This window comes from Parasteatoda tepidariorum, chromosome 5, assembly GCF_982258835.1.
Source record: "Parasteatoda tepidariorum strain Cologne lab strain chromosome 5, Ptep-v5.0, whole genome shotgun sequence".
Lineage (NCBI taxonomy): Eukaryota > Metazoa > Arthropoda > Arachnida > Araneae > Theridiidae > Parasteatoda > Parasteatoda tepidariorum.
Window position 1 is genome coordinate 35,736,609 of NC_141759.1, and position 19,627 is coordinate 35,756,235.

General features: G+C 31.5%; 1 protein-coding gene across 1 annotated transcript; it reads right to left on the reverse strand.

Moving 5' to 3' along the window:
- Nucleotides 1–6,181: 6,181 nt before the first annotated feature.
- Nucleotides 6,182–19,368, reverse strand: LOC107445886 (uncharacterized). The gene is made up of 5 exons (XM_016060374.4): nt 19,103–19,368; nt 15,786–15,825; nt 12,542–12,747; nt 9,750–9,885; nt 6,182–6,283 (listed from the first exon to the last, which is right to left on the reverse strand). The coding sequence occupies exons 1-5, from the start codon at nt 19,118–19,120 to the stop codon at nt 6,201–6,203; spliced, it is 483 nt and encodes a 160-aa protein (XP_015915860.2). The 5' UTR covers nt 19,121–19,368; the 3' UTR covers nt 6,182–6,200.
- Nucleotides 19,369–19,627: the final 259 nt, after the last annotated feature.

Here is a 19,627-nt window from a genome sequence, read left to right on the forward strand (position 1 = left end):
AAACGTACTTTCTCTGAATAAACATATATTTTTTTTTACATATTTGGAATCTAGACACTTGAATTAGGGGGGGTAGACAAAATTTTAAAACAATTGGGTCGTAAATTGGGTTGCAATAAAGGTTTATATATTTGGCGATAGTCCAGAAAACCGCCAAAAAAAGTCGCCTGCGCAAATAAATATTTTAAGATAACCCTTGACTGATTCAAAAGAGAAACGCTTAATTTTACTAGGTTGCTAGGCAACCAGTTTCTGACTGTAAAAAAATTGAAATAATGTTTTGTGATTGCTCTGAGAGGTTTAATTAATAGTTAATAGAAAACACCTCGAAGTTTCTAGGCAATAGACAATTTTTAAGTTCATTTATGTCCAAAAAGCAAAATAAATAAATAAAATAAAAAATTATTTTAATCTCTTTTGAAAAGAAAATTTGAATCGATTTATAAGTTTTCAGAATTTAAATGCATGAACTTTTTATCTGATATTATTTAGATTATGCTATTTTTGCTATGTTTATTCGAGGATTTCATACTAAAATCAAATTAACATAACTTATAATAGCTATATACAAAATTTTAGGGATAATGATTTTTACAGCTTTAATCGAGTCTTCTAGGCATGAAAGTTTGAAGGAAAAAAAGTGCATGAAAAATAAAATGTAGATTGTATAGTAATTCTAATGCACATTCGCAAGGTTTTCTGTAATTTACGATTTCTTTTTTCTATAACTCAATGAATTGCTGAATGTTTAGTGGCATTTTAAAAACATTGAAATATGTTATGTTTAAGAATAAGATATAGAAATAATATGTTGCATATTGTATGATTCATTGTTTAAAAAATTGCTTCATTTTGCTAGATATTTACGTTACATGGTTTTCTTTGGATAAAGATGATTAGCAAATAGCATCCACATGTTTCGATACATTCTGAAACTTACGTTCGCAAATTCACCATAAAATGTAGCACAGCATATTCTTCAATTACGATAAGCTACATTTACCACCAAATACTGCTACTATGATTATTTTTGTTATATATATATCAGATATATATATATATATATATATATAACGTCGTTGCCGAGTGGAAGGATTAAAACAGGTCATAGGTCGGGAAGGAGGGTACAAAATTTATTTATTAATTATTAGACAAGAGCAGTCATGAGAATGAGTGAAAGTGCACATGAAAAGTTGCGCTCCTTGGTTATATGTTAGGGAAAATCTTGCAAAGTAAAATCCGTAATATGTCTTAATTTAGGGAAAGAGGGAACTCTTAGTAGTTGCTATTGGTTTATGAAATAGATCGAACGTTTCCCACACAAGAGCAAAGGGAAAAATGTCCTGCTCTTAATTAAATGCATACTTGAGCCAAAAATAGATTTAAAAACAGGATGTGGTTTTTAAAAGTGTGAGAAAGTATTTCGTTTAGAATAATTAATTAGGATGAAGTTTTATAGCAAAGAAACTAACATAAAAAGATTAATTGAAGCTTTTTATGTTATATATATATATATATATATATATATATATATATATATATCTGATATGATACTCTCTTTTTAAACAGAGCTCGTAAGGCCCTTAAGATACTGAAATGGGGGCACGAAAACTTAAAAGATTTTTTTTTTTCCTAATGCCCGCCTGTGTTAACATCAGTCAATTCAGGCATCTACAGGGCGACAGATATCTGTGTGGCCTAAGGATTCCTAACGAGCATCAAACATTCTCAAAATTAAGTTTTCATTCACTGGAAAATTTAGTGTTTATTCAATTTAAGAACTGTTCCTTCACTTGGTTATCTTACTACTTATTATTTAAACCACCAAAAGCTTAAAACAATATTATGTAAGTTATCTAAATTTTTTTTACATAATTTGCATTTAATAACAAATATGTCGACATGCATTTAATAACAAATACGTCATTTAGCTAAAATTACAAATTTTGAAATTTTTATGATTTTTTTTTAAAGACAAGCTAAGCTTAAGTATTCCTTCACTGGTTAGTCTACCCTATAAGATTTTGAGAAATTTGCGATGTTGTGAGAGATGCTTAAAAATATTGACTACGTATTTTTATTAATATTTATAAAATATATATTCAAGAAATTGATGAATATTTTATTCCAAATTTATTCATTCGTATGTATATTATTGAAATTTTATCAGTTATTGAGAAAATAAAAATAAAAAAAAATCACATTAAAGAAGCACAATCTGTTGTATAATCATATTCTATCAGAAGCATGCTTTTATAAAACTCCACATTCTCTGAATAAAATGTATTTTATTCAATAAAATGTTTTATTCAAATTTCTTTACTAAATTGCAAATAGAATTTTAGACGACTAAAGAAGAAACATCGTATTTTATAGCTTAAAAAAATAAAAATGAAAAGATAAGCAAACGATTATTAGCGAAAAAAATATGAATGAAATTTTATGCTAAGCGCGCGAAGTCAAGTTCCTCGCAAGTTTATCACATTTTAATATTAATCGCTCCATTTAATCATTTCTTCATTGTCGCCAAATTATTTTTTTAAAAATAATTAATTTTAATTTTTCTCAGCTTCTAATAAATAAAAACAGTTGAAACTTTAGATTTTTCAATTGAAAAATATGTAGATTAATATGGTATAAAAAAATTCATACCTTATAATTCAAAAATTTTTCATCCTTAATTTAATTAAATAATAAAAAATAATTAACAATTATTAAAAATTATTTTTTTCGTGAAATTATCTTTGGGTAAATGAGTTTTATGACTGGGTGAAATTTTCTTCGAATTGCTTTATTAGTTTTTAAAATATGACTAAAAACGTAAAAAGTGAAATTAACATTAAGGGGTACGAGCTTTGAATCGCTCTCCTGACCAAACTATGGGGACCATATTTCCCAGATTGCGGCTACCCCCTATATTTTGAAGGTTAAGAATCCAAATATGTAAGAAAAAATATATGTTTATTCAGAGAAAGTACGTTTTTGTGTCTGATTTTGTAACTTAATTAATAGTTAGCACTAATTAATTAGCATATTTGAGGTCACCCCCAGGAACCATTAAGATTAACACTTAGTTCGTGAAAATCCGATCATTAGAACGAAAATTATTCAGGGTGATATCTTTTTTTTTTTTGCCGACTGTACACGTCCTCCTGTCCCAATCATTATCACCACAGAAGATGGCTCCAAACCTGACGACATAATAAATATCATAAACAAATCTAATCCAAAACCACTTGTGAAAATAGTATACAGAACGAAGAATCTCGTTGAAATAAAATTCCATGCACAAGATGATAAGGTCAATTTGACAAAAAGCATTGAAAACAAACTCCACTTCAAAGATAAAGAGCAACGCCTTACTCCGCTCATTATACTTAATGCACCAGCTCACTTCGATGGCACAGGCATCGCTAATATTCTCCAAAGAAACTGTGACACACCCAGCAACAATAACGTAATAAAATACGTCAAATCCATACCTCATAAAAGAGCTACAGACAAACACCACATCATAGTCAACGTCTCCCATAGACTCGCAACTAATCTCCTTTCGGCTAGATTCATCTTCATAGGACTGAATAAGTGCATAGTTAAGAAAAGATTAATCCTCAGGAGATGTTCATGGTGTCAAGGTCTTGACCACCAGACTCATCAATGTCAACAGGAATTCGCAACATGCGTGACCTGTGGTAGCCAACATCACTCCAGCAAATGCAATTCAAACACCCATCACTGCATCAACTGCTGGCACTCTAATACGTAGTTTGGTACTTCACATAATCCCCATCACCCAGCTTATGCTGCAGATTGCCCAAGCTACAAGACTGCACTCTCCGCACTTCGATCAAATTTTAATCCACATTAACTTATCCTCCTGTGCGATTTTTGCACACAGAGATCTGTATCGATTCAAAATTCTACGCCTCCACCCCGGCAGTTTCAGTGACTCCTACATTCTTATAGTCAGTGACTACTTCAAAACTTTAATTTATTCTTCTTGAATTCACAAACTTTCAGTTGAACTCACAATTCTCCATGAGAAATGCTCAGAGACTGTAAAGAAAGTAGTTGCCACCATTTTCGATATTGAGATACATTAAAATTTTACAGTGCAAGTAGTCACATTTTTCAGATTTTCAATGTTATATTTTTTTAATTACTCATTCATCTTTTGTGTGTTTGTTTATTGACAACGTATGTTTTCATACACATTTGAATCAATTTAATAGCTTCATAGCAAAAATTTATCTTTTAAAAAGCAGTATTTAAAAAACAAACAATTAAAAACAAGCAAACAATTTTTTTAGCTCTAACTACAGTTTGGTACTTAAAAATGTATTTGTAACTGAAATATAAAACTTTTGCAAATACATTCTCAAAAATAAAACTGTTACAAATACCTTTATAAGTATCGAACTGCAGTAATCACGCAAAAAAATAAAAAATAAAAAATGTAAATTTGGCAAAATAACAACTATTTGAAAGAATTAGTGCGAAAATGTTACTAAAAATGTGCTTGTTTTTCAAACGAAATATATTTGCAAAGAAGCTATTAAATTGATTCTAATGCACACGAAAATATAAGTTGTCAATTAACAAATACACAGAAGATTAATGAGCAATTAAAAAAGACTATATCAGGAAAAAAATTAATAAAAAATCTGACTAGATGCACTGTAAAAATTTTAGTTCTTCACAACACCAAAAGTAGTGGCAACTACTTTTATTTTCAGTGTAGAGAAAAGAGCCATATGGATCTAGGTGTTTCCCTTCACCAAGAAACATGGATGTTTTTTACACTACTTGATGTAAAATAGCCGCCTCCATTTTAATCATACCGTGAAACTAAAGTTTGTAGTGACAATAAGATAAGAAATACGTAAAAGTTATTTTTAAGCTGCAATTTAAAGCAAAAATCTTTAGTTTAGAATGCATTTATACACTAATTCTAAAAACAACGTTAGTTTGTAAATTAAACATACGCGTAGTACAAAGAGAATGTTAAGACAAATTCGAACTAGGCTTAACACAAAGGGCGCAGATAAAAATTATACATTATAAAATCGTTTTAATAAACATTTGAAAATTAAAATATAATTATTTTTATTACACTACTGAAAACATACATATTTCAACGGCGAACGTTTTTTTCTGCATCGTACACAACGGCAAGAAACACACACCAACTCGTCCTCGATTGCGCACAAACTACTGGCAATATCCAAAGTACGCTAGCATTGGTGTTTTCGAAATTAAAAATAATTATCGCATGGTTTGAATGCGCAAGAGTTTAGAATAAGCATTTCCCATTTTAAGTATTCAGATTTTATCGACAGTGTAAATCATTAGGGATCGGTCAAAGAAAGCGCGAAATATTGTATTTTTATGCTTGTAGTGTTTAGAATATAAAGCAGCATCTCAATCTGCCTCAATTACCCAAAAATAACAATTGGCGATAGTTTACACAAATATAGCCGAATAAAGGATAATACTCAAAACATGGCAAACCTTACGCTTTAGTTATGCCGTGAAATTAATTTTTCTAAATTTATTTAAGGTTTGCGATATTTTAGAGTTCATTAATTATAGAAAATTCTTGTGAATTTAAATTTTACGCGTAAAACTAAAAACAAATCACAATAAAAAAAATTCCGAAAATATTAAGCCTGTTCACACATGACCTCCTAGATATAATGTTAAGCGGAGGGATACATCTGAAGTTTTTAGTTTCCTCCGGTTTTTAGGATCTTGTTATTGTTTACATTCAGTTCCCCAGTCATAAATCTATGAATTTGTTAAATCACAATAGTAAACATCTGCTTCGCTGCTGCAAGTAGTTTTAAGCAATTTTAGCCCTTTTTGTGCCTTTAACTGTTAGCGAAATAGTGTTTACTTTTGAAAAAAAATGAGCTATTTTTAAAATTTTTGAGCCCTACAATATAATTAATACTCTGAGATTTTTGAATATATTTGAGAACTTCGTAGTTACATACGCTTCAAAAACAATCTGGTTTCTAAAACTGTTTCTTGTCGAAAAATGATTGGATATTTTGCTCTTACGTATTGGTTTTAAATATTTGGATTTAAATGGTTACAATTACTTAAATGGAAATTCAAATTACGTGATCCATGAAGGGCTAATAATAAAATACACTGAAATAATAATTGTTCAATAAAATGGAAACCAATCAAAAATTTTATTTTATCATATAAAGTATAGTAGGTAATAGAAAGAGTGTAGAGAACGTGAAAACTGTCATCTCTTGTCCATTAAAAAAATCTAAAATAAAAAATATACACATAAATTAAAATTGCTGAGCTATAACAGAAACAATTTTTAAAAAATTTAAGACATTTTTTTATGAAAGGATACCAACTGCTGCGCTTTGACCAAAAGATTTATAAAGTAATAATAAATTAAACGGAAAATTTTGCAGAATTCAGAAAATATATCAAATTATTCAGAATATTCAGAATAATATTATTAATTCTGAATAATTTTAAATCAGATTCGGAAAATATTCAGAATAATTTTATTAATTCTGAAAATATATCAAAAACCTCACCACAAGATAATTGGATCAAATTCAATATTAGGGAATAATAGTCTTTCAAATGGGAACGAAATAAAGCAGAAAATTTTAAAACAAATAGAATTTTATAACACTTTTTCTTTTACTCTGAACTTTTCTAGATCTATTTAAATTATTTATCTGTAGTAGAGAACAGAATTATTTTTAATTCTAATGTACTAAATTTTATGCATATCATATGTTACCAATGGAAGAAATATTTTTTGAAACTATGGAAAGTTTTTAGATGTTGGAGAGTACAACATAACTAGGTAAAAATGTATTTTGATTTTTTGTAATGTAGCGATGGACAGTATCCTTATGACGTAACAAACTGAAGCGAATGTGATTTTTTTTTAATTCTAATGTATTAAAATATTATGCATATCATTTGTGACGAATAAGAAAAACATTTTTTGAAACTACGGAAATGTTTTAGTTGTTGAAAAGTACTATAACTAGGTAAAAAATGTATTTTCTATGTATTTTGATTTTTTTTCAATGTAGTGGTGGACAATATCCTTATGACGAACTAAACTGAAGCAAATGTGAATTTTTTAAATTCTAATGTATTCAAATATCATGTATATCATTTGTGACCAGTAAGAAAAATATTTTTTGAAACTACGGAATCTTTTTAGTTGGTGAAAAGTTACATGCAGAGCCGGATTATACCTTTCGTAGGCCCTAGGCACAGCCGTTTTTGGTTATTGTCATCATAAATTATTGTCATCATAAATAATTGTCAAATATTTTCGTGATTAATTCTTTGTTCACTTCGTTATAAATATTTGTCTAAATTTTTATAGAATCAAGAACATCTTCATTTTTCACCTATGGGATTTAACTTTTAGCTAACCGGAGTCGAGAGAAATTTGCCCGACTCCGGTTGTTCATACACGGCTCTGTTCAAATTATCATCTGTGCAGGTTCAAACCCATGTAGGAAGAGTTTAAATTCTTAAAGAAATGAATAATATCACTGAAATTTATAAAAACAAAAGTTAGTTAATTTTTTCTTATTGCTTTAAGCCCCCTTATTGCGATATTAAAATTTATAATTTTGTTAATATAATTTATTATTTGTGTTAATTCAGAATCCATTTGAATTTATTATTTTCGTTAATTCAGAGATGGCGCTGCCATCTCGTTTCTTTTTTATAATTACATCTTTTTTAAGAGCAGTAAATTTTGTTCTGACCGGCAACGAGTGAAGTTGTCTGGTCTAATATTGTTCATATCGCTATTTTCTTAAAAAATAAAAGTTGCTAATTTTAATTTTAGTATTTTTGAACCACAGTTACAACACTTATACACTGGTTATCATAAATTAAGGAAAATTCACAAAAATCGCGATAACTCAAGAAATTACACATGGAATTTTATGAAACTTACCCACAATATACAACACATAGTAAGGTATTAAACAACATAAAAAGAAATTATCAGACATTAATAGTAGTATAGAAATTAGCACATGTATAAAATAAACAAATTGGAAGTATCGGTTTGCAATAGAAAAAGTACCTTTAATATGGAATATGATTGCCTCTAGAAGCAATACAGCACAAACAGCGATGTGTGATGCTTTCAATTATGCGGTCTATCAGTTCAATAGGAAGTGAGAGCCATTGCTCTTGTAAAGCAGTTGCAAGCGTGGCAAGGGTCTGAGGGGGCGGATTGATGGCAGATACACGCCTCCCTAGAGCATCCCAAACGTGCTCGATAGGATTCAAGTCCGGGGATCGAGCTGGCCACTCCATGCGAGTAATTGTTTCCTGTTGAAGATAATCATCAACAATGCGAGCTCTGTGTGGTCTTGCATTATCGTCCTGTAACAGGAAGCAATCACCAATTGCCCCGGCATATGGGCGCACATAAGCATCAAGGATGTTGTCTCGATAAACCTGAGCATTCACGGTTCCCCTTGGAAAGACATGGAGGTATGTGCGCCCTCCTAAGGATATGCCTCCCCAAACACAGACACTGCCTCTTCCGTATGCATCTCTTTCACGGATGTTTGATGGATGATAACGGGTCCCAGGTTCTCTCCATATCAAATAACGTCTACTGTCACTTTCTAGACTAAACCTGGACTCATCCGTAAAGAGAACAGGCCTCCATTGATCTGACGTCCAGTGGACATGTTGTCGGGCCCACTGCAAACGGTCTCTCCTATGGCGTGATGTGAGCGGCACGCAAATGGCTGGTCGTCTCGCATACAGACCACCTTCGTGGAGCCTTCTGCGCACAGTTGACGTTGACACCAACCTTCCGGTGGCTGCAGCAAGAGAGGATCTAAGATGTGTCGGAGTAGCGGTTCTATTCCTGCGTGCACTTAATGTCAAATATCGGTCATCGGCACTGGTCGTAACAGTTGGCCGTCCTTGACTGAACCTCCTAGATGCCGAATCTGTGGTTTGAAATTGCCTCCAAAGTCTATGAACCACAGATGGACTCACATTTAGCCATCTGGCCACTTCTGATTGACTCTGCCCTGCCTCTAGTCTCCCGATGGCTCTCCATCGTAGTTCTTCAGGCAAATGATGCCTAGAGGTCATTATTACGAATTGGCTATCTCAGATTTTCAATGTCGCAATCACAGTAAAATTTGTGTGCTTTCTCTCAAACTTGGACTTTTATGCTCCAGGCAGATGACGTAAGCCGAGTGCAGCGCCACTAATTTGCATATTGCAATTTTACTCAGCTACTCTTAGTGGACAACATATGCAAATTTTGCACGGTTTGGCTTACTTTTGAAAGAGTTATCGCTATTTTTGTGATTTTTCCTTAATTTATGATAACCAGTGTATTTAGACGAGTAAAATCAAAAATTATGTCACGATACTATATGAATCACTATTGCGGAATGTAATTACATTCCGCAAAGATAAAAGTCGGTTTGATTGCAGGATAATATATAAATCTATTTCAAACAAATTCCCTTCCCAAGCCATCAGTAAATGATGTTAGATGTTCTTAATCACACCATTCTCGCTAAAGATTTGTAAAGTTTTGATAATATTAGTCTTTTTTTTCCCAGCTTAAATAGTAATTTATGAACGCTAATGTGTATATTTCTTCAACTTTTTTGTTGAAGAAGAATACTAAAATTAAAGGCAGAAATTTCGGAATATCCTGTGCGGTTGTGGAGACAGTAATTTGTCATATTTACCTCCAACAATCAAAAACGATTCAACGGATGCAGTCTTGAAATGAGGTGCGTCGGCCGACACTTCACATCGATATTTGCCGGCATTTGTTCGTTTGAGTCGCTTCAAAACAACAGATGTGTTCGTTGTGCGGCTGATCTATAAAAACATTAATAAATAAATAATAATAAAATGAAATTCAAGAAGAAAGAAATAATATTTTCGTAATAACACTAGGGAGCAAATTTTTGGTTGCATTTATACAAATTCTAGATCTTGCCTAATTTTGGTGCAGGCATTTCAAGCATGAAATTAGTTTTTCTCCCATAGAGCTACAGACTTTTTTTATTTTTGGTCAATTTTTTTTCGAAACGCACAAGCTTAAAAATGCTATATATAACAGTTAAGGGTTATGGTAAACTTTACTAAGTTAGGGTACATCATCAGTATTAAAGCTGCATAGGAACCCTTACCCGGAAATATCGTTGTACGGAACTAGGGGCGCTTTTTTGTTATGACTTCTTCATAAGCACACGGAGAAATATTTCATCTTAAAGGAGCGTCCCTAGTGGTACATGACGACATTTTCGGGCATAGGTTCTTATGTAATTTTAATCCTGATGATGTGCCCTAACTTCCGTGGAAGTTTGTCGCAAAATTAAGTGGATCCCCTGTCACTTATAACGTTTTTAAACTTGTAGACTTCGGCAAAAATAGTCTGAAAAATGTCATTAAAAAAAAACTGTAGCTTAGAGAGAGTAGCAAATTGCAGTTTTGAAATCAGTGATGTGAAGCATTAAAAGAATCCGTTAAAAAATCCCATTACAACAGGAAACAAAAAAAAAAATTTCAGTTTTCTGTCACTATCATAAGGTTATGTGATAAAAATTTTGATTTTTAAGAATAATAGAGATCACTCTATACAGATAGCTCAAGTTTTTTTATTTCGAATTATGTTTACTTTTTTAATGACAGGTTAGATTATTGTGGCTAAAAAATGTTTTAATTACTTGTATATAACTACAACAAGTAGTATATGGTACACAGTTGCAGGGCTAAAGAGAATAGAAGGGCTGGTTCACTCCTTTGAAGTATCTCTTGCCGCGCCGATCCTCCGACGTCACTCTAGTGACGTCACTTTGGCGCAAAGCTCGCACTTTTACTTCAAGAACGGAGCGTTTGGCCTTACTAGCTCTAACTAATATTGGATCATTTCTTTTTGCGAGATATTCTAAGACATTTGTTATTTTCTATAATGACTTTCCTCAGTTTTTGCAGTGAATTTACAAGAATTTAAAATTATTATCGAAATGTCAGTTTGCGCGATTGCAACTTGCAAAAATTCTGATATAAAAAAAGGAAAAAGTATAATTTTTCGCGTGTTCCCTAAAGTAAATGAACAACTATGAAAAGAATGGATTCCGAAATGACACAGTTAATATAAAACCGCAATACGTTTATTCTGTCGTAAAGAACTTTTATAGAAGTTCATTATCTAAATAGAAACCGCCTCGCTACTTCATAAAGAATGGCAGGTGAAAAGAATTAAAAAATAGATAAAGTCAAAGAAAATTAAAATGTAAGTAAAAAGTATAAATAAAATATATAGTATATAGTTGAAATTCTCCTAATTTCATAACATATTTTTTAATGTAGTTATTCTAAATATTTATGATTTTTTTTAAAAATTATATTCTCTTCAATTTAAATATCTATATATTATATCATCGTAAATTTAAATGTCTATAAACAATTGTAAAATTTCTGATGTCATTATGAACCTAAATTATTATTTAGTTTCAGTAATTAGCGTTTAAGGTTGATGTTTCCTAATGATTAAGTATGAACAAATTGCTATTAACGACATATTTTAAAATCAGGGATTCTAAATTTAACTTAACTTATCGTTATAAAAGAATATGTAGATAAAAAGTGTCGATATATACCTTCATTTTTCTTAATAGTTGAAGTTAAAACTGAACTTTTTAAAATAAAGTATTTATCGTGTCATTTTCACCAACTAGCAAAACATTTTTATAAGTTTAAAATGTTATTTTTTTAATATAATAACCAAGAAAGTTTTTTTTTTTTGAACTATGTTTATGAACGGAAATAATGTGTTAATTACGTAAAGTTTGAAGGCTAATAACCAGAAAAAGTCTAACTTATTTTTACAAGAGAAAGATGCAAAGTTATCATATCTTTGCTTGCGATCTCCGAGATCTGTAGACACAGTGACGTCATGAGGAGGGAAATCGTAGCTTCAGCTCTAAGAGCGGAGTGAACTAGCCCTTGTATTCTCTTTAGCTCTGACACAGTTGTAGCTGTTAGAATTAAACGACTCTTAAAATGAGGCGAAACAGTATGTTCAAAACAGGTGTTTTAAATTTATCAAGTTTTAGTAATTTTCTCACGATACATCCATATCCGATATTTACTTTAAAACTAAAGAAGTCCCGCAACGGTCAGCCAAGTCGATAATGGAGAATAAGCATCAACAATTTCGAAACTATAAAATCATGTTAGTGGCAATGAGAACAATATTACCGGATTACATGGAGCAGTTGGTACCATAACTTAAGTAGGCTTCTAACCACTACCAGGAATAGAAATCCGGTCTATTTCAATTACAATTCAGTGCTTTTACCACTGTGTCAAAGGAGGTGTATATAATACTTAATTCAGCATTTTGAAATCCGATTTTGGTTGTTTAGGAATGGGAAATTCATTGTATGAACAAATAAAATAGTTAAGGAAACTGCAATAAAAACTTTTGCAATGACTACGGTTAGCGAAATATAATGTTATAACTTACATCTAGTCTAATATCATTGGTTGGAAAGAACATCGTGCTAGGTATCTCTTCTGGGCAAAACCTGTAGAATTCTTGATTTTCGTGAAACCATTTAATGGCATACAAAGCATCTCCTTCTAAATCATACTCACACATCATTGAAACGTCGTGATTCACTGGATAACTATATGGTATGTGATAGTTAATGATTCTCAGACAAAAAGCAACTGGAAATGAAAGTAAACATACAATCTAGTAAATACATTATTTCATAGGGAAGATTCACTTTACAAGCTCACATTATTAATTTAATAATTACTAACAAATAAGTATTATTACTAATAATGAATGAAAAAGTACTGAGTTATACTTTTTTAGCTGATTAGAAAAAAGAATGTAAAAGGAGGACAAGGTTGAAGCCCCACTGAACAACGTGATACATTATCCTTTCCACAAAAATATGTGTTTCTTGTATATTTTTGGCTGAAAACAACAAATCTGTAATTATTTTTTGCTTACAACTACTATTTTCTTAAAATTCCGCATTTTAACTTAGCTCCTTAATGTTTTCAACAGCACATTTTAAAAACTCAATGTTCTTATTGTCAGTGGGACCGTCGTCAACTTGCCAAACATTCTGATTTTCTTGGCGACTTTGGCAAAATGTTTGGTGACAAAGTCTACCTCCTCGAAGTTTCCAGGTTTAAAATGTATTAGAATGCGAGATATTCAAAAATTTATTAGAGGTTTGTCAACTTTCAAACTACAAAAACTGTAAGTGGTAATCCATTTTGGTTTTGATATTCGAACCAAGCCAACACCTCCAAGAAGAGAGAAGGCCTTCGCACAGATCACTTTAGTTGTCCGAAGGAATGAACATAAACTGAGTAGTGGAGAAAATAAGAAATAAGTCACAATGTTCGGACTACTAAAGGATCTGACTTCTCGTTTATGATAACCAGGACGAAGGCATTCTTTCTTCTAAGAGATGTTGATCAAGCATATTTTGTTAAAAAAGAATTGCACACATACTTGATTAAAAATTTCTTTCACTTAAAAAAAAAAAATATGAAGATGGTAATAAAAGTCGACTTGTTTCAAGCGTTCAAAAATAGGCGTGCATTCTCAAGACTTGCCAGATGTGAATAAACATCTACATATATTTTGAAGCCAATAAGGAGTTTAAACAAGCATTAATTTCCACTTCAGTTCACACAGTTTTACGTAGAGGACAGAAAAAGGATCCAAATTGATAAGTTACTGATGGCACCTATAGATTAATGAGCTCGGAAGTTTAAACTAATAATTAAAAAAAAATAAGTTTATTGAAGTTACCAAACAATGCAGCAAATGGCAAGCAGCAATCATCACAAGAGTTGGGAATTTTAGCACAATTAACCCTTTCAGGCAAATGTCACTTTTAGCCCTGTCGATCGCCGTTTTTTAACAAAAAAATTATGCAAATGGTTCTTTATAACGTTAAGAATGTAAACATATTTTTAAAAACAAATTTTCATTACCCATTTTAAAAAAAAATAATTTTTTAACAATAAAAAAATTCAAGATTTATTGATTCACTGCAAACGACATTTTTAATAAACAAAATAATAAGTTTTAATAAGTTTATATTTATTGTTTTTAATTTTTCAAACTGTAAAAAACTTTTAAGCATATGTAAGTCTCATTCATAAACAATGTACAAAAGTAACCAAAGCAAATAATGCGTTTGTTGCAAATATGTACGTAAAAAAAAAAATTCTCTGTCTGAATTTCCCCCCAAACTATTCATTTTATTTAGTATAAAAATTCCCCCACCCAAGCTTTAAGTGGGCGCATCGTGCTACTTCCCCCCTAATGGGGGCCCCAGTCGCTCTGTTTTCCTGGCGATGAAGCTGCAGTGAAATGCGTTCAGCTTCTTAGTTAATTATTTGTGATTTTAAAATCACAAATAATATTTTAACAGAACTTTAAGAACAGAAGGAAAACCACGACAACTTTAAAGTTGTCCTCATTATATATTTTGTGTTCTAGGTAATAGTAGCAGTTTTCAGAACTTTTTTAATTATTTTATTTCCATTATTATTATAGTTATTTTATTTTATTTTATAACCGTCGTTGAACAGCTGACCCAATTTTGGATACCGTCTATTAATGCTCAACTCCGTAGCCTTGAAATTTTAAACCCAATCCAGAAGACAAGGGAACTCTTGGATCAAGTATTGGGAGAAATTTGCCTTCGTACAGGACTTTTTGATAGAACTAACACACATTTGCGTTACATGGAGAAGAAAACCGCGAAAACCTCCCACGGGTTGACTAATGACAAGGGGACTCTAACAACATGATGCCATAACTGGGATTTGAACCCGCTTGACCAGACTTTGACTAAGTAGTGCCAGGACTAAAATACTAAGCATATCCTCAGACTGCAACTGAATTTCAGAAGTTTGAGAAAACATTATTCAAAGGGGTAGCAAAAGAAATGCATTATTATTTTAAAAAATTAAAACAAAAAACAATTTGTCCACCAGAGCACATAAATAATTTAAACGCATATATCTTGTTGTTGTTTCTAATGCCACTTGCAAATACTGGCAAGTCTGCTAGGTGAGACGAAGCGAATTTAAGGCAGATGGTGCGTTTCTTGTTTTTCAGTGACGCCATCAATGGCCAAGAATACGATTTCAGCCAAACTTAAGTCACAGCCCATTTATTGGGCGGACCCATTCATACATCCATTCATTCATCCACAGATTATAATTTTGACCTGAACCAGCAATAATTTTGACTGTAATTTTGACCTGAACCTGAATCAATCTCCAATTCCGAACCACCAGTGGTATGATTTTTCATGGGAACACGGTAACCCGGCAGATTTAACGTGCACCAGTCACCATTTACTACACGGGGAGTTTTCAGCCTGTGGGGATCGAACTCACGACCCCTTGCCTTGTACATGGGCCCAGCGCCCTACTAACTAGGCTATGCCGGCCATACAGAAAATATCTAATTGACTAATTACCAAATTCTTAAGTTAGCGAAAAATTTGATAAAAATTCAGTTTGTTTTAAAAATGCTCGTTAAAAAATTCTGCCACTGGAAAAAATTATTATTAAGAATACCAAATGATGGAGGGTATGTACTAATCAAAGCATTGCTATCCCTCCATAAAGAAATAAAAATTAAATCATTTGAATATCATTTATTTTTATTTTTAATCTGTTTGTCGCAATCCTGCGATAGAAAAAAAAAATAAGTAACTAACCTGGTAAAAGGAAGATAGCCCAAATTCCTCCATGCATAACCTGAAAAAGGTACAATAAATAAATAATATATATATATAAATAAATTTTTATAACTGGCGTTGAATACCCAAATCTGAGTTTACGGCTGTCGATGTTCACCACCGTAGACATGTAATTTTGAACCCACCCAAAAGGCAATAACTCCTGGATCAAGCATTGGGACAACGTTGACTTCATGGAGGATAATTTTTATGGAACTAACTTTGCGTTTCATGGAGAGGAAAACCAAGAAGCTTCCCACAATTAGCCCCACGACAAGGTAACTCATGATCTCTTTCCACTTAAGATACCTTACATCATCACTGTTGGATATGCGAGCTAAGAGCAGAATTCGTATCAACCAGCCACGATGGGATTCGAACCTTGATCACTCATTAGAAAGTGATCCCTTCAGCTATCGTGACTCTAATTGTGTATAATGTACAGAAAAGAAACTAATAAAACGCTTTCAATTTAAATTTTTTTAAACTGCAAAAAGTCACCATATTGACCCTTTAGAGCAGAAATTTTGACCTCAAGTAGGTAAAAGTAGTCAACACAACGTTTTTAATTCCATTTTTAAAGATAAGAATGTAATATATATATTTTAATTACACTTAGGAATACACTTAACATAAGGAATACATACAAATATACTTTGCTTATAAACGTTTTATTTATTCATTTTTTTAAAGCAACCACTCTTTTTTGAGCACCAATGTTATGACTATGACTATTAAATATTCAATGACCGCAATTGCTCATGTGGCTTTATACTAAAATATGAAACTTTTCCAGTCATAAAGCGTTGAGTTTTTAACTTTTGTGGAGCGAAATCTATCATGCAAAACTTTACAAACTGGCAATTGAAGGACCATTCACAATGCGTTTTTCCGCAAGCAAATAAGAACTGGATTGTTTTTTTTGTTTTTTTATTATTTTTTTTATTTTATTTAATAGCCGTCGTTGAACAGCTGACCCAATTTTTCGGGTTTACGACTACTAATGTTCAACTCCGTAGCCTTGTAATTTTGAAATTACAAGGCTACGGACCAACCATCGGTGGGATTCGAGCCCTGTTCACCTCATTGGAAGGCGAACGCTCTATCCCCAGAGCCATCATGGCTTAAACCGGATTGGCGGAAAATATTTACCCGCGAAAAACTCATCACACGTGTTCCCCTCCAAATGCGATGCGCCGATGCGGTAAAAAAAAAAAAAAAAAAAAAAACGCATACAAAATTTCTTTCGCCGTGCCTAGTCAAAGCGATATAAAACAAATGAATTTGAGGTTATCAGGAAAGCGGTTAACTTAAACATACTCTTTAAAAATTTTAATTCAGATAAATGTAATCATATGATATAAAAGATAGACTTTTACTGTATGTTACATGCTTAGTGGAAACAATAAAAGACAGAGAAACTAGGCATAAATATTAATTATTTTCTAATTTAATAATGATTTGGAACATGGAACATTTTATAACCAAAAATAATCTTGTTATAATGGAAAAACTGGTGGGAAAAATATTTTATTTTTTACATTTTTTGCATAGTAAATTCATAGTTATTTCAACCCAACATAAAAATTACTATTTTAAGGAAATATTTATTCCATAGCCTAAACAGCACTATTGAGTTAAGTTGTTAAGACTAAACAGTAGTTTAAGTTGAGTTGCAAAGATTCTACCCCATAGACGACAGTGTTCCTATTTTGCTATATTCTTAAAAGGAAAAAGAAAGAACGGTAACTCAAATATGATATTTTTAAATTTATCTGGGAGAAGCAAATTATTCATAATGTGAATTTTTCTTCATTTCGCTCAAAAAACACAAAACTACACAATTTTTTTTTTAAACTGCTGTGGTAGATATTAGAATAAAACATTTTACAGTTGAGCAACACATATTTTTTTGCTGTAAAGGAAATTTAAAAAAATTGCAAAATGTTTCAAGAACATCAATCTTTGAAAATAGGCACAACCAGGGCCGGATTAACCTATAGGCACACTAGGCACGTGCCTAGGGCCTACGAAATTCAGGGGCCTACGAAAAACTTGGGAGAAAAGAATTTGTTGACAAAAATAATTTAGCTTTAAAAACAGCAGGTGTATTTTGCACAAAATTATGAAGATACAAATAAAAATATAATATTTTTCGGTAATAAATTATTTTGCAAAATCTTATGATCTAATATATTACTTTTTTGGATTCAACGAAATCTTGTATTATGCTGTAGAATTCCAGATAAAGTTCGATAAACAAATTTGTAAATTAAAATCCATATTAATAAAAATGCAAAAAAAAAAAATATGCAAGAAAATTTTAGCATATATTTTGAAAAGAGGGGAGGAGTGGGGGAAGGAGGGGAGGGCCCAAAAACGGCTGTGCCTAGAGCCTACAAAAGGTATAATCCGGCTCTGGGCGCAACTCAAATGCATGCATGTTTGAAAAAATAAACGCAGCTCAAAACGCGTGCATAAGAAAAGTACAGACATCAAATTTGATTACATTTTTCAAAACTACTCATATTGCTATTTTAAAAGAATTTACCAGATTCTGATAAATTTGCTATGCATGAAACACTTTGTACTATGAGAAGAAAAAAATGAGAGAACATTTTTATAACTTTTAAGCTAAAGAACGTACTATCGTGTACTAAATAAGCAATCTTAATTATTCGAAGAGATCACATTACGCTAATTAAGAGTAGATGATAATTTAAATTAAAATATCAGATACAAAAGCGTTATTTCTCTAAATAAATGTATTTTACTTTTCTTCTACATATTCGGATACAAAATCTTTAAAATAAGGAGAGATAGTCGCAATCTGGAAAGTATGGTCCTAATAGTTTTGTCAGGAAAGCGGTCAAAAAGCTTGGTCCGCTTCATCTAAATATTAATTTTTGCATTTTTTAAAAATTGTATTAAACAATTTTTTAAAAAAAAATGCTTTTCATGTTTAAGATTTGTTTCCTATTTTACATAATTTTCTAATTTTTTTTTTTTTTTTAAATTCTAATCGAAAAATTAAGTTTTAAGCTGCATAAAATTTTACATCATTGAAATTTATGTAATTCTGAATGACAAAATCTATATTTTGACCTGAATCGACCAATTAGATATCGCGTAATAGAATTGAAAAAAAAATCGAATTCTTAAATTTTCATTCCTCAGAAACTATTCAACCGCTGCAGTGCAAATTTCGGATTTTGTCAATTAAACTACACAATTTTAAATATGTCAAAACTCGTTATCTTCGACACGATGCATCTAAATCTGTTCAAAACACATACCTTTGTTTTACGTGTCATCGACGTCTTTCTTTCATCACTTCTAAAACTAAAATGCGATTTGATTAAGAAGAAAAAAAAAGTTTCGTTTTTCGTGTTTAAAATCAATCAACTGGATAAAATATCTCAATCGGAGACATTGTGCGACATCCAATCATCTGGTCATAAAATATACAGAAAGTGATGAACATCTGGGTGTGGCTCCATTCCTAGGAATACGCCTTCTTATCTACTAAATATCTCATCATAGAAGGAGTAGAAGAACGCGGATTGAAAATTACTCTTTTCTGGAAATCTCCCGAAATTGAGGACTTTCTCCTAAGTCTGCCAAGTCTAGTAAATATTTCACGTCGGGAGAACATAATTGTATTACTATCGACAGATGTTTCGATTTTACTGAAATATTCAACGGGGACACTTTGATAAAAAGAAATAATAAAGTTATTTAAGCATCATTAGCCTTTAATACCATACATCAGTGTTTCCCAAACATATCACTTTTGTGTACCCTTTCAAAATTTTTCGAAA